This window comes from Pongo abelii, chromosome 3, assembly GCF_028885655.2.
Source record: "Pongo abelii isolate AG06213 chromosome 3, NHGRI_mPonAbe1-v2.0_pri, whole genome shotgun sequence".
Classification (NCBI taxonomy): domain Eukaryota; kingdom Metazoa; phylum Chordata; class Mammalia; order Primates; family Hominidae; genus Pongo; species Pongo abelii.
The window spans coordinates 112,305,450-112,322,467 of NC_071988.2; the positions used below are offsets into that span (position 1 = coordinate 112,305,450).

General features: G+C 34.1%; 1 protein-coding gene across 17 annotated transcripts in view; it reads left to right on the top strand.

Moving 5' to 3' along the window:
* Positions 1 to 17,018, top strand: part of CCSER1 (coiled-coil serine rich protein 1) — a 1,462,495-nt gene that overhangs the window by 737,271 nt on the left and 708,206 nt on the right. Inside the window, exon 11 of one of the 17 annotated variants that reach the window (XM_054554174.1) lies at positions 10,909 to 11,043. The exons of the other annotated variants lie outside the window; for them this stretch is intronic. Coding sequence (XP_054410149.1) covers positions 10,909 to 10,926 — 18 coding nt within the window. The 3' untranslated portion in view covers positions 10,927 to 11,043. Of the gene's footprint in view, positions 1 to 10,908; positions 11,044 to 17,018 lie in introns of those variants that run through there. 17 annotated transcript variants of the gene reach the window in all.

Below are 17,018 nucleotides of genomic sequence, written 5' to 3' on the forward strand. Positions count from 1 at the left end.
ATTCTTATTGGAGAACTGGTGCAGTTTTTTGGAGGACATATACCACTCTAGACATTTGAGTTACTGGAGTTCTGTGCATTGGTTCTTTCTCATCTCTGTATGGGTGTTCCTTTAACTGCAATATAGATTGAGTCAATAGATACTGTATAGATGCAGTATAGATACAGTCAATAGACTTATTTTCTGGATGTTTTCACCAGGCCGAGGCTTTGTGCAAGGTTTTTGTTTGAAGCTGTCTTTTTGTCTCTGGTTTTGGAAGGAGGTATGCTAGCAAGGTATTTTTCATGTTGAAGCTTTGGGGTGTGATCCAGTAGGTGGCACTTAGGCATATTGGTCAGCTGGTAGACTCTTGTCCAGCTGTGTGGCTCCCCTATGTTTCCTCTCAGTTGTAACTGTTTTCTTTCTCAATGCTCTCTGAAAGTGTGGGTTCCTCTCCCCATTGAGTGCTGGCTGTAGAAGATGGCTTGGCACTCCTGGGCTGCCCACTGTATCTCTGGGGTGATCTCAGTCCTTATGTTTCTTCTTCTCCAACCTGGAAACACCAGAGGAAGGAACCTTTGTAGTAGTTATGGCTAAGGGACTTTTGCTTGTCTCCTGGGGGCTCCACACCAGAGATACAGGTCAGTAATCACTCAGTTCAGTCAGCCCAGGATGGAGGGGCTATGCTGTGGGTCCAAGCCAGAGGTTCCCTGTCTGGTGATGAGCAGTCGGAGGTGTGTGGGACCCATGGGAGACTAACTGCCCCCTCTCTTTGGGTCAACTGCAGCTTGTTGGAAGTGTAGGTAAAGCACTTGGGGTCTTTGCTACTTCATTACTCCAAGGGAAGCAAGAGCAGTTCCACTGCAGAGGCAGTGGCAGAGAGGCTTTCAGTTGCCCTTGGAGGCTCTGTCCAGGGAGTTGCCAAGTTGCTACTCACTCAATAGCTCTGGCAAGAGGTGGCTGGAAGCCCAGTCCCAGAAAAACTGTCTGGTGAGGAAATGTGGGCACCAATATACAACTGGCCACTTTTCTGTAGGGCTGCTGAGGTATGCTGGGGGCCCACTTCAGTCTCTAGTCATCTCAGACTTTCCTGTACCTGGAGGTATCACCATTGAAGGCACTTCGCTGGGCTGGGGAGGTTACTTTGGCTCTGTGTCACGCCTGCGTGGGCCGTCATCCTGCCTGGCTTTTCTCCATTCTCCATGGGTTGAGTTGTTTCTTCTATTAGTCCCAATGCAAGTACTTAGATGTTTCAGTTGAAGGTGCTGAATTTACCTGCCCCTTTCGCCCCTCTCTGAGAGAGCCACACACACTAGCTGCTTCTAGTCGACCATCTTGGCCACCTCCCTAAAAATTTAAAAAAAAAAATGCTTAAGTGTTTTTAGTAAATATAAGTATGATTTCTTATATGAGTTTTTAAAAATTTTTAAAAATAAAAAGAAAACATCATGTTTCTTAAAAACATAAAGTTTATACTTTCACTATACAATTTTACACTTTTAAATATCAACCTCAAATTCGTTTCCACAATGCTATCTTTCTCATCTTAAAATACTTTGAAAGTATAAACATACACACACATGCAGGAGAGGAGAGAGGAGAGACTGAGACAGACAGAGAGAGAGAGAGAGAGAGGGGAAAGAGATTTTAAAAGTGAACCAGAAAACAGTAATTCACATTTAGTTTGGGGAATAGAAAGAAAACTCCCAAACAGATTACTTTGAGATAACTCCAAGACCATTTTGTCCTTATGATTATCCTCAATTTAAAGAAAAACATATGTACACATACTGCCAGATGTGGTGGCTCTCACCTGTAGTCCCAGCAGCTTAGGAGGCCAAGGCGGGTGGATTGTCTGAGCTCAAGAGTTTGAGACCAGCCTGGGCAATGTGGTGAAATCCCATCTCTACCAAAAATGCAACAACAACAACAAAAATTAGCCAGGCTTGGTGGCACATGCCTGTGGTCCTGGCTACTGAAGAGGCTGAGGTGGGAGGATTGCTTGAGCCTGGGAGGCAGAGGTTTCAGTGAGCCAAGATCATACTACTGCACTCCAAGCTGGGTGACAGAGTAAGACCATGTCTCAAAAAGAAAAAGAAAAACATACACAAAAACACCTATAGATGAATCCCACTTTATCTCCCTACTCTTCCCCTGTCTATTCCACTCTCAAAATTCAACTCACTGCAACTGAACTGCAGGAGAAACAGCAATGCGAATATGTTTTATGATGATATCTTTGTAATATAAAGTTTTCAAATTCTGGACAGTTGCTCTTGGCCTGAAAAAATAAGTACTACATTAAACTCTTGGAATCTAGTAATTTCAAAGAATAGAAAATTAGAAATTTCATCAATTGTGTTATAATAAAGTTGGATTTTTCAATATTTAATGCTTTTCTTCAAAATATGAAGACAACATTTGTTATATAATATCAGCTAGTCACGTTATCCTCTTTCACAGTCCTTTATTTTTCTTCTAACATCAAAGCAAAATGTGAATGAAAATACATCACATATATACCTAGTCATAATAAGGAGCTAAAGTCGTTGACACAAATTTACGAAGGGACATGGATGGATACATCTCGCTGTGTAAACTAGCTCGCAAATGAATACACACATATGCACAGCATTCAGAAACCCTAAACAAAGCACAAAATTGTGAATACAAAGATTGGTTTGCAAGCAGAACATAGAGAGGGAAGACACATTTAGTATTTACTAAATATTTTATACTGGGCATTTTTTTCTGAAACTTTTATATTTTTCATTTATATGCTGTGAATATAATGCCTGAACTGTCTATATCATAAGGCTGCTGTGAAGCTCAAATGAGCTAATATGTGTGAAAATCCTTTCAAAACTTGAAAATAAATTGGAAAGGTTCTTAACTAATTATAGTTAAAAGAGCTAATACTTTTATAACTGAGCTCTATCTAATCATTAAAGAATAATGAGTAGCTCTTATTTTGCTCATTTACTTTTATATTGTAGAAAACACTGAATATCTTTTTCTAATTCATTCTATGATTCTAATCTAACTTTAACACTGAAAAAAAACAAAGCCATGCTTCCCCCCTCAAATATATGCAACTTCACTCAGGAATAGGTTACATAATTTCTCAGTCAAGTATTTGTAAATTAAATCTAGTGACGAATTAAAAAGTATCACAGAAATAGTAGGCAGTATTTATCAAGCGCTTCATGTTTAGAACAATATTTATGTTCGTGTTTAGAGCAATATTTATCAAGTACTTTATGTTTGGAACATTTTATGTTTAGAACAATTCTATACAGTAGTTTCTAATATTATCCCAGTTAGACTGATGAGAAAAGCTAGGTCTAGAGAGGTAAGTAACCTTTCTATCAACACACATGTAGTAAGTGGTAAAGCTAGAATTTAAACCCCTCCAGTATGACTCCTGAACTCATGGTCATAGCAACATATTATGCTGTTTCACTGAACAAGAATAAAGTTTGAATAAATCTGTCACTATAATTCATGACAGTAGTAAACTAAAGATAACAACTTCAGGTTGTTTCCATAGGCCTAGTAGAGATTATGTTGTCATCAATGACAAACCATTAACTTTATATGAAACGGCCCACAAAAGTTTGTTTTATTTTCAAAATATGCATATTTACTAAAAACGGTAAATTTAAATTCAGTTAAATTCTCACTAATATTTATATTGACACTACAGTGTGCCAGGAATAGTGTGTTTGGGACACATAAAGAATGACAATATGGAGTAAAAAAGAAATTCTGTCCACTCTCAAAGCAAGAGATCCCTCTAAAGGATGAATAAAAGACAGGTGAAGAAAGTCAGATTTTTTTTTTTTAGGTCGAATGAACTGCAAGTCTACATAGTCCTAAAATAGCCAGATATACATCAAGAACTAAAAATAATTCAGTGTTAATCAAGAGAATTATAAAGTGGAGAGTGGCAGAGATGTAGCTTAGGAAGAGGCAGGTGCCAGTTAGCAGAGAGCCTTCTGTCATTCTGTCACCGTGAGGTGCTTTGGCTTCATGCTGTGGAAGCTATTTGAAGCCACTTCCTCTTTCAGATGGAATATAAATGAAGGCTATAGGGTGAAATTAAACATAACAAAATTGAAATAATATAGAAAGTTGGCAAGGACCTTATAAGGACAATTGGAGAGAAAGAAAGAAGGAGAGAGAGAAATGCATTTAGAAATTGTTGAAGAGCTAAAATCATCAGAGATTGGTGACTAATTAAGAGAGGGATGCAAGGTGACCTCTAATATAAGGTAACTGAGTGACATGTGAAGCCATTTCTGATATTCATGAATTAGGAAGAAGAGTCACTGAGGTGTAGAGGACGCTGACTGATGAGTTAATCATGTTCAATTGTAAATATCTAAGAGACCTCTGGATAGCTATATCCAAATGCAGATAGGCACGGATGACTAGCTCTCAATGGAGAGGTCACTACAATGAATTTGGGACTTGTAGACCCACAAGTGATACTAAAATCATGCCAAGATGAACAAAAAAGATTTTGCATGCATAATGTTTGGCATATAGTACGTTCTACAAAAGTATTTATTTTAAAATTAAATAAAGCAAGTTGTAATGAATTAAGAAAAATGTGTAAAAGTAGCCCCATTTAGGGGCAACAGGAAGCACTCATGGAGAAGGGATACATGTATATACACACACGCACATACACATGTTGATATCAATATATATAATCAATTTATATACATATTGTCTGTGGTCATATGCATATGAAGTAAAATTATTAAAATCTCCAGGAAAGTAATCATCAAATTATCTATTAATTCTAGCTAGAGAAAGTGGTAAATTGGATAGCTCTATACAGAAGACTTGAAAAATGTCTCTATTTCTGTTTTATAAAAAAATTCTGAAGGAGCAGAAAAAAATGTTAAAATTTGACAAACCTGCTTAGTCAGTCCATATCTATTTTAAAATGAGTTTCTATAAGCTTGAAATATTTTCTGATAATTTCATTAAAGAGTACCTACAAAATGTGGAACAGACTTAGTGTAAACTACAATTTGTAAAATTTGGCTGGAAGGTGGAAAACGAACAAATGAGGACTCCAGAAGAAGAGTGATTTTTCCTTTTAAAAGATAGGAAAGATTTCAGCATTTTATAGATTGAAGCAAAGGGCGGATAAAGAAGGATGATTTTTGAAATATAGGCAATAGAAGATTGCACAACAATACTGTTGTGAAATAAAAAATGAGAACATTTGTATGATCTTTGTCCTTTAAATTCAATTACAATAGAGTTAGAACTTTTATATTTTAATATATGCCTTCTCCTACTAAAAGTATAAACTCATTTTGTCTAGTTCTGCATTATAATAAAGAACTAAAGGCATAATGTTGTACCTCTTAGGTGACATCATTGAAAAACTTATAGTAAGACAAAGTCATATATTTTTTTTTCTCAGAGGAAATCAATAACCATGAGACTCTTTCACAAACTGCAATACATTTATATATTTTAAAGCATCATCACACAGTTGCAGTATTCCCAGTAATACATTACCAACACCAAAACAAGCCGGAAAGAGCATACCTGCTGAAAGAAAAAGAAAGGAAAATGTGTTACCCAACATGTATGATTTTATATTTCTGAATATTGAAGACTGCTGAAAAGATGATATAATTGAATTTATTGAAATGTACCAGATGGCAATAGAGAATTTACAATTTATGATATAGAATTTCTGACCTGCCCTATATAGTAACAACTATTGTGATTCTGTGAGTTAAAAATTCTTTTAAAATTTTGGGCAATTTATTTTTAATTTTGTGAGCTCAAGAGGAGATGTTTCTCCTTTTGGCCCTTAGAGAATAAAGGATATTTTTCTGAGATACATTTTTAGCCATAAGGTCATTATTTAGTGTGCTGGAACAATTACAGAGTTGAGGAAAAGATGACAATGATAGGAGATAGCATTTGTGAAAAAATATGGTCAGTGCTAAAAGAAGGCATTACAACCATCTCTTGAGTGACAGAAAGTCTTTCAATGAAATGCTGAATTTATCAGATACATAAATCATCAACTGTTACAGCAAATCTGCCAAATTAGGAAGAATTCAGCTACCATCATTACTAATCCCATTACTACAAATTCCTTGTTTCTTACTATTTTCATTCCAAATGTTCTCTTCCTGATCCTTTTACTCATTTTTTTTCTCAATCCTGTCACTGACACTTCTGCATCTTGGTGTCAGTTCATTGTCTGAGGTAAGTCAGTCACCTTGCAGTCCCTCGCCTCCTGCCCCCAAGAGCTACTCCTCATTGGTGTTCTCCAGTGACCTCCAGTCCCTGGTATTAGCTGAGTCTCATATCAGGGCAAGTCTTCCTAGTCAGATGATCAAAGTCTCAAAGGTGTTGGCTGCTGGTACAACAGGATTGGGATTCATATTCTGAGGTTAGGAATGCCTCTCACCTTTACATAACTTAGTTGAAGCTCTCCTTGAGAAAATTATGAACTAGACAAAAATAACTCATGGTACCTCCCAACTTGCAGAGGTAGGCTCCTTTAACCCTTCTACCATCTTTTCTGGCCCTCAGCCTCTTTTTTAATTCCATCTTTCAGGCATCAGGTTTCTGATTCAGCCTCAGTCTTTTCTTATCATGGAAAAAAAATCATCTCCTTGTTCTTAAACACAGTAATTATCAGCCTAAGTGAGCTACCTCCCCCAGAAATGCCTGTCACTGTTTCAGTGAATTTTAAACACCATTGGGGGAGAAAATTTCTCTTTGGCAGACGTTAAGATATTTCTGAAATAATACAGTTAACTGTATGTTAACTTGTAAGAAGATCTTTATCTCTAAATTGTAAACTCTAAGATAGGTAATAATCACTGTTAGTAAAAATTGTAATAAAAATACATACAGAATATTTATAATGCACTAGATTTTCTTATTTAATCCTCGGAACAGTCCTATGATGTCATATGTGATCATCCTCATTTTACTGATCAGAAAATTGAAATGCAAAGAGGTTTGTAAACTTGCCTGAGGTTGCCTGACAAAGAAAGAACTACAGAGACCTCAGTCTTATGAAGCTACCATTATAAAGAATATTTCTTTGAAAATTCTGTGTCTACTGAATTGAAAAAGAAAATCAGGTCTGTACTGAACTCATTGTAATCCTCATGGGGTCAGAAATGTCTAAGCATTCTCCAGCCAAATTATTTCTCCTGTTTTTCAGTATCCAACAAGCATTACCCACATTGAAACTACTTAGAAGAAGACCAATAGACCTACCAAATGAAAACATTTTAATAAGGAGATTTAAAAGGGAAGGAGAGTTATACACACACAGATATAAACCTTCCTTAATGATGAAGCGTATAAAACCTACCCTCAGCCTCTTTTTAATTCCATTTTTTAGGCATCAGGTTTCTGGTTATGCAATACAGAATACAATAAAGACAATCTTAGGTAGAATTAAGATTTTCCAGATTCAGGCCACCACGAAGAATTATACTGGCTGAGGATACTACCAGTAGGGAATAAAGATCATAAATAACAAAACTCACCTTTTCTATTTTTGAGAGGAGTGTGGGGAGAGAGAGAGAAAGATGCTATATCTTTTTTATTTACCCCTGCTTGACTTTCAACAGACCCTGGTTCCTTGCCTACCTTCACCATACGCAAGAAGTTGTACAAAATGATTCCAGTGCATTCTTGTAACTGGGTAAATAGAAGGTTAACTTCTTGGGCAATTTGTTACAGAAATCAGACAAACTTCAAGTCTATCCTTGCACCATTTCCCTCTATTCTAAATGAAATTATAAATTCATACATTCAGGAACCTCAGAAATTCCAATTTCCGGAATATCTAGAAGAGATGTTAAATCTAATTTTTAAAAAACCACACTGGCCAGGCACTTTGGCTCACGCCTGAAATCCCAGCACTTTGGGAGGCTGAGGCAGGCAGATCACAAGGTCAAGAGCTCGAGAGCATCCTGGCCAACATGGTGAAACCCTGTCTCTACTAGAAATACAAAAATTAGTTGGGTGTGGTGGTGCACACCTGTAGTCCCCGCTACCTGGGAGGCTGAGGCAGGAGAATTGCTTGAATCCGGGAGGCAGAGGTTGCAGTGAGCTGAGATCACGCCACTGCACTCCAGCCTGGTGACAGAGCAAGACCCCATCTCAAAAAAACAAAACAAAACAACAACAACAACAAAAACACATTAATTAGAAATCAACAATGACGGAGAGATCAACACATCTGGAATTTAGTTATGAGAAAAGCAAAAATGTAATAGGTGCAATGGAGAAAACGTTGTAAAGAGCCCATGTAAAAATAAAATGACAAAATAAATTATAATTAAATTGAGGTAATATAGTTACAGACTTTGGAAGAATTCAGAATACATAATTATACAGATGATAGTAAATATACAACTACATTTTTATATATTTTCTGTATTGTCTTGAAAATAACTTAATGCTACTGTGCATTAAATACTTCTTAATTACAGTTGAATTCAAAAAATTCAGCTATAATGCCAGTGAGAAACAGCACATGGGGATATATAAAAAGTAGATTAAAGAGGAAAACAATTTTATATTCCTAATTCATCACACTATTTTATTACTGATTTATTCTACCCTTTATGCTTTAATATCGAATGCCCTTCCTTGATTTAAATAGACTTTGAAAGGGCAAGAGTAGAAAGAGTAGTGAACAAGAAGGCAATAAAATAAATTCAGAGAAACAATCCTTTCTATTTTCTGAAAATATAATGGAGACTTAGCCCTGACTTACAGTTTTGTTTTTATATATTACAATTTGATAACCTCTGTTGCTTGCCACAAAAAAATAATCTCTGGTAACAATTTAAGATGAATAAAATAAAATAATACCAATATTTTAACTAACTAAATGGGAAAATAATCACCTGTAACTTTGAGGAAATGCATTAACATTTCTGCATGTCTTTTCATTCAAAATCAAGTCAAGTCTTTTGAAAGTGGGCCTGGAGATACAAGTGAAAAACAAATGATTTTGAGATGTAAGTAACATAAAGAGCGAGAAACAAAACAGGTGTTTTCAATTTTCTATCCAGTACAGGGTCACTTGATGTTACTATAGCATTAGTAAAGCTTTTTTAACTCTATATTGAGCAATTGTTTAGTCCTCCTTTTCAGGGTCAGTAGATAGCTATCAAAATTTGTATTTTCATTTTCATTTGACTAGAAATTTCATGCATGACATATCAGAAATATTTCTAAAAGTCAAATTGCATTTAGTGTTGCATAGCAATGTCATAGTTTGTCAGATAGTCCAATTTTACTGTTAAAAATAATGCCTGATCAATATTCTACAAAGGTAAAAGAACGGAAGAAATCAAGATGTACAAAAAAGTTGTATCAACATCACTTGAGAAAAACTGTCAACTGTGTGAAAGAATCAGTATATTGTTATGAATAAGAATTCCATTTACAAATGATTTCGATTTATACACTAAATTCCACAGACATGTCCTGCTGTTGTTTTACTTTTACTCTCGAAATACAGAGAATCTCGGAACCTGCCAAGTTATAGAATTAAAAAGCCTTAATTATCCACTGGGTGTAATAAATTTATGCAATGGTAACAACACATAATGATGATAAATTCTGCTTCTCTTACTGACTCACTCTCTCCTACCTGTCCTTCTCCCCATCCAAGTTAAGTAATATTAGACAAACCTGATTATTGTTTCTTCACAGCAGTTAGTCCTTACTCAGATGATTAATTTCTGTGAATCTAGAACTGTTTTCAATACTTTGGGAAATACTATACACAAAAACAGGAATGGAGAAGGATAAGCCCATTAGAGAAACTGCTAGAGCAAATTTTTTTTTTATAAATAAATGTTGCAGTATTATTGACAGTAACCAAGATACAGAAACAGCTTAAATATCCATCAACAGATAAATGGACAAAGGAACTGTGGTATATACATAAAATGGAATATTATTCAGCCTTAAGAAAGGAGATGTGCCGTTTTCCATAGCATGGATGATCCTTGATGACATTATGCTAGCAGTGTCATACATTTTAACAAGGTATATGTGTACATATTTGCACAAATATAATCTTTTAATGTTTCCTTTAAAAACTCAATTCCTCAAAATCAGCTCTTCTTTATTTGAAATAGTAGCTGACAGTATGGATAGCACAATAAAGTATGAAAAGTAGATAGGCTCAAAAAATACTTGAAAATAGCTTAAACTTATTAGTGATGCCTGAAAGTAAATATTGCAGGCATGAAGAGCATATTTTCTTTTATGCTCAATAGCAAACTCTGTTGAATCACAATCTATTTTGTTGAATAGCAAAAATCTTTCTAGATTTAAAAAAAAGTCAAAATTGCCTCCGTGTACTCTAGGAAAAAATATGGTGTTTAATAATGCACAAAAACAGTGATTATAAGAAACAACAAAAATTGAGTTACTATTGTAGACAGAACATTGTCATTGAATGTGACGTGACATAAAGTAGGGGGGACCTGGATTCCGGTATTTGGTTTGTCACTTCCTAGATATGTGTCTATGAGAAATGTATTTTATTTCCCTGGGCTTCAGACTCCTCATCTCATACTTTAAGGATTAGACTCTAAACTCCTTTCCGGATAAATTGTAGCAGGTGCTACTGGTGCTGTGTTCATATCCCCTTATATTATTTTACCTTTTTTGTGTGTGGGTGTGTGCACATGTGCTCCAGGTGAATGCTCAGTCTAGGCAGCCAGCACCGGACTGTCTTTGTCAGTGAGCTGTCCTTAGCTTTAGGAAACTAAGGCCTGCCTTGCCTGCAGACACTGAGAGCCTGAAAAACATGGGCATGCCCAGCTTTGCTGTCTTCACCAATGAGTTGGCCTGGACTGGGACAATTCTGAAATGAGATTTCCCTTTCTCCAGAGCTTTCCTGTGGGATGAAGTCAAAGCCACCCTCTGAGATCTTGAAGCAGTCCTTTGGATGTACTTCTGTTTTCCTGACTTCCTCACTCTCCTGCTGTTGGTTCTCCTCAGAGTACTTCCTAATAAATCACTTTCACAGGAATTCTCATCTCAGAGTCATCTGTTTCTGAGGATTCCAGGCAATAATATTTTGACTTATTTTGTTTTGGTTTAACATTGGTTTGTGTGAACTCTAATGTCTAGCATTAGATAAGGCACATAACTTCAGAAAAAATTGTAAAAAACTACTGTAATCTGTATGAGTAAAACAAGTCAATGTAAATATTTTAAATAAGACCTGTAAGAGACTATAGTAACGTTATACAGTAAAGTAACAATAATATCCTGATGGAGATTCTTGGCATCTGTGAACTACTAACATAGATTCAGGTAAATTAAATAATTTCCAAATAAAGTTAGGAAACTTACCAAAAATGTAATCTACTTTGAGAGTGAAACAGAAAAAGCAAATAATAAAAATATATAAATAATCAAACTAAAATAAAAAACCAAGTGAATTGGTCAGTCTTATGAATATATTTTAAAATGTAGAATTAATATAGTATACTAACAGTAAGGTTTATTCTAAATACAAAGGGATATTATTAATAAGTGGCTAATCAAATATATTTATATAATGTCAATGTCAAGTAAACACAAAGATTAACTCACTTTTGTGTTTTCATTTACTTTTAAATTAAAACAATGTTTTAAAAATACTATTTTTATAGTACTGGTAATATATATTATATACGTATCTAATTTTTAAATTATTTACAAGGATTTAAAAATACTTGCCTGTGGAAGTACATATTATTTTACAATACAAGAAATTACTTTGATAAATATTGATTGTGGGTTTAATCAGATCAGCTGAATGATATAAATTTACTGTAAGACTGAAATATTTCTGAGGGTGAGGACTCCTTTGATATATGCCAATGTGTCAAAATACTTTTTTCTTCTGGCAAGTGAAATAAGAAGAAAAATCAGCACAACCACTATATCTGGCATTTATTTTCTCTCTTTTACCAACTGGTTTCCTTGAATTCAACCTAAGAGTGAGGTTGTCATTTGTGTGAGAAAAGTGTAAGGTTAACAGTACATTCACTCCTATTTTGCAAGGTATTTTTCTTTTGCTGATCGATAATTTCAAGTATTGCTCTAAAGTTTTACTGTTTGACATATATCATTTTGACAGTTCCTTAAAGAACTTAAATGCTACCTACAAATGTAATATCAATAACATCTATACTGGAGAGTAGTCTACACTGCTAAACCAACTTCATTCTTGCTGTAGTGGCAAACTGAAAAAGAAAATTCTCTTCCCCACCTTCTTCATTTTATTCCATGTAACTCATTTTATTAATGCGCATCATCCAGCAAAGTAAAATAAAAATTTGTTTTTTATCTTGTTAAACGTAGTGTTAAATTTTAAATACGTTTATCTAAAGTGTATTTCATTACTGGCTTCACAAAATCTGAAGATGAGAATTTCTACACATGGGTGGAGTTTCTTTGATAATTAAGAAAGCCTTATTTTTATACTATTATATCTTTACTGGCAGTAGACCTTTAATTTTACATTTCTCATCTTGCTTTTATTTTCTAGCCTCTCTCCTTGCATTATTCCTTTTTTAAAACTTTGACTAGATTAGGATTATGTATACAAAGAATGTGTAAAGTCACATAAAGCTGTAAACCATCCAAAGAAGGATTTTGCTTATTTGCCTGCTTTTCAGAAATTAGCATTACTACTCCAGCTTTCCTTTGATTTATATTTATTAGGTATATATTGTCAATTATTTTATTTTCCATATTTCTGTGGAACATTATACATACAGAATATTATTGGATTTTGTTCTCATGTCTTCAATTTAGGATCTTTGTCTTGTATTTGATTAACTTAATCCATCTTCATTTATTTTAATTTCTAATTTTTTCCCATATCCTGGACTTTCTAATTCAATTCTAGAAAATTTTCTTGTGGTGTTTTACAGTTATATTGGCCAATTTTATTGTTGTTTTCTTAACTTAAAAAACACATATATAATCACTTCTACCATTTCTTAAATGCGTAAATGACTTTATCTTCCGTAATACGAAAGGAGCACATTAGTATACCACATTTATTTCGTCTTGTGTTCTCTTCACCTCCCATTGCATTACTAATGCCTGGAATATTACTTCTAGTACTATGAATTTTTCTTTTCTTTGTTTATTCGTTTATTGTAGTATATCACATTTATATAAAATGATTAGATTGCTGTATTAATACTGTGATTACAGAGGGCATTTATTTTGTTCAGTTAGTTGTATATCTTTTGGACTAAACTTCTGAGTACCACTATTCTCAGGCACCTACTTCGTTTGGCCTCTGAGCTCATATTATCTGTGCAATATTGGCTTTTTTGTGTTGGAGAAAGACCAAAGGCCAGATCATAGTCACTGTCAGTCTAGAGTAGTCCAAGGTGTATATATGTGGGAGTTAGGGCATAGGACATAGGCTTTCTAATAGAAAGTCCCACACACCACCAACCAGAGTTATCACTTGATTTTACAACAACCAAGCAAGAAACGACTCTACTCAGAATTTCACTCCTAAATCCTTTGGGAAGAGAATGTAAGAAAAGGACAGTTTTACAAAGCTGTAATCTGTAAAGCTTGGAAATTGGATTTCAGAAGTAAAGGACTGAATGTCTCTGGCATTGTCAGCCCCCGCATACTTTCACCTCACCCAGAAAAACCCTTGCCCATATAAATATTCACAACTGTAGTTTCAGGAAAAGAAGATAGGCATTGATTGTCCAAAAACAAGGAAATAAGAGAGTAGGATGGCAAGAGATAAAGCAGAATTTAAACTCTCCTTCCGATGCTGTCTCTGGCTTCTCTTTGCCCTAAGCTGTGGCCACCCATTCACTCTTCACACAGAAACATTTAAAATAGACTTCTTACTGTTCTTCTTCTTCTTGTTAGATCTTGGATTCTGTCTTTCTCTCCTTATTTTGTTCTCAGCATTATTTTTATAAATATTAACCAGCAACCCATGCAAGTTGGACATCTTGTTGAACACCTGAATTCTTGTGTGTGTGTGTGTGTGTGTGTGTGGTGAATTTGTATCTCTATTCAATGTGTTATTTATATAAATAATTTCTATTTAGTAGTCTATAATTTTTCATAAACTCATTTTCCCTTTTAAATTATTCACATATTTTCATTGTCTGTTATTTTATTGTTTTACATACACTGACTTTATAGCTATATAATATTGTTGTAGAGTTGAAAATCTATGTTTATCTTACAATGAAATTATCCATGTAAAATGAAAATAGATGTTCTGAAATAGGGCCTTATAAATATTTCTTTGAAAGGACACTTCATGAAGTGTGAAAATGCCAAGCATCGGCTAATAAATCTTTGTGACAATTTCTGTTTAAATGCAATTTTTAAATAATGCACCAATTTAAAATGTAGAATAAATAACATAGTGAGACAAGAAATCTTATCCAAAATTTTATTCTGTTATGAATACAATTGAATACTGCTAGGTATTACTTACTTTATAGCTTAAGAAATCTCCATGCATTATTTTAATGGCTCAAACCACCCTATCACATTTTTTTAAACTAAAACAATACACCAGTCAAAGGAAATAATTGATCTATGTTTGATACTATGCACATACTTACATTAAAGCATCAACATGAGCGCATGGCCCTGTGTTGAAAATGCCGAGGCAACAAATACTGTAAGACAACTAATACTTGTTTAAATTTCAGTTCTTTTTATTGATTCTTTTTACTCCCCAAAACAACGTGTTTGTTCCGGGAAACATTGACTATATAGTCTATTAGCTCCATCTCCCCCTATCCTCTCTCTACTCTGCCTCCCCTTTTTTGTCTTCTTCTCAACTTGCTTCTCCTGTTCATTTTTGCCTTATTCTTTCACGATTTCTTTCCTCCTCCTTCCTCACATTTTCTCCTCTTTTCCCTTCTCTTCTTCCTCCATTATCAAGTAGTAATGGTGCCATTTCTGATACTTACAAGTGTCAATGATGGTTCTACTCATCATTCACCAGACACTTTCCATGTGCTGGACACTGTGCTTAGCCTTTTACTATATGAGTGATTACAGTTGGCAGTGCTCAGAATTCAATGGGAACTTCAATTTAATTGGCATGTGGTTTGATTAAAATTATGCTCTGACAGTTTTAAAATTAGATTAAAATAAATAGACTAATTAATTTAGATTAATCAAGACAAATTTTAAAACTCTAAAATTGTGTGTATATACTTTTAATAAAATATATAGCTTCTTAATGTATACTTTGTCCCTAGGTTGATTTAAACATGGAGCAAAATATAATGCTTCAGGTGTAAATATTTAAGACAGTTCAAAATGAAATAACACTAAAATGAAATTAAATTTCTCATAAATTTATTATATAAGATTGTTATTCTTTAAAATATCCTGGCAGTATTCTTTCTTTTGCATTAGGACACCAGCCAAAAGCCATATGGCACATAACATCAGTAGATGTTATCATATAACAATAATATTTAAGGGTGCCTGGAAATGGTCCTCTTGGAGAAAATTAGTTAATAATATAAGCAGATGCAAAATTGCCTCTAGGTAGGCATATATTTTTATCAGCAAAATATTTGATGCTTGGCTTCCAAGGATATATTCACTATAATGAACTTCTGTATTAAAATTGTTTACAAGAGATTGGTAACATTAGACAACTCAAACTGGGTTGTTCTCTGTAAGAATAAATGGAAGTCACAAGATTTGCCTTAAGTACCTCTTTCAAAAAGAATAAAAATACAGAAAACCATTTGTACTCTAACTGCAGGAATCAAACTAGTTTTACTTTATAGATTCACAATGAAGTAAAATGTATAAAATCATTTACATTTTAAATACCAAGGATCAAGATCCCTAGCCAAGTGAAGAAGGTAGGGTAAACATAGTTGAGGCTTTGGGTGAAGTATAATAAAAAATAAACATATGTTAGAGAGCTTATCAGAATCTTCGAACAGAAAGTTGTATATATTATATATATATTTCCCCCCTGGGGCTTATAGTGTCCTGGAGAGTGGTATATCATACAAATAGCCAGTGACCAGACCATGAAGAACCAAATGAATAATGCTAAAGTATTTCAAATGTATGTTGAATTTATAAGGGACCAATGAAACATGATCTGATTTTATTTTAGAAAGGTGAGTTTAGCTGCAGTATGGAGCATATATTAAGTGATACAAAACTGGAAGAGAGAACACTGTTAAATGGTTACTGCAATGATTCTGGAGGAAAAAATATGAAGGGCTATACTAAACACTGGTAGATAAAACAGAGAGGAAGGAACAGCTCTAAAAGTTATTTAGGAAAAAGAATTATTTGAACTTATAACCAGAAAAATGTGAGAAGCTAAGTATCCAGGATGACTCTTAGGGTCTATAACGGGAGATTCTTTGATAGCAAAGCCTTTTACTGGTACAAGGAATCTGCAGGAAAAAAAACATTAGAAGATGACGAAGTTTGTTTATACTATGCTGACATTATGACATATCTAAGTGGATATGCCTAGTACGCAAACTGACATATGGGATAGGCATTGTTAAAAATAAGTTGTATAGATTTTAGTAATAAAATGAGTGTAAGGAGAGAGGTGATCTTTCATAATTTTGGTTCACCAAGTTTCAGCTTTCTATTATTATTCATAGTTTTAATTCAAGTAAATTATTCTTAAGTGACTGGCATTACAAATATTTTGGTAATATTCTGAAAATAATTATTTAAAATTATTGGTTGTGAACGGAAATTGGTATAATAGACAAATCAGATAAGATAAAGTTAGTGTACATACAGCTGGTAATATTCATTTTCCCTTGTTAGTAAGCCAATATGAACCTGAAATAACATAGTGTGTTTACTAATCTAGCCAATATTTTTAAATATAAATCCAATACTGGGAGCACTGGTGAAAAACTGGTACACACATTTTATTTCTAGTGACATTTTTGCTTGTTAACAATATTTTGGGACACAATTTAACAAATATTTAG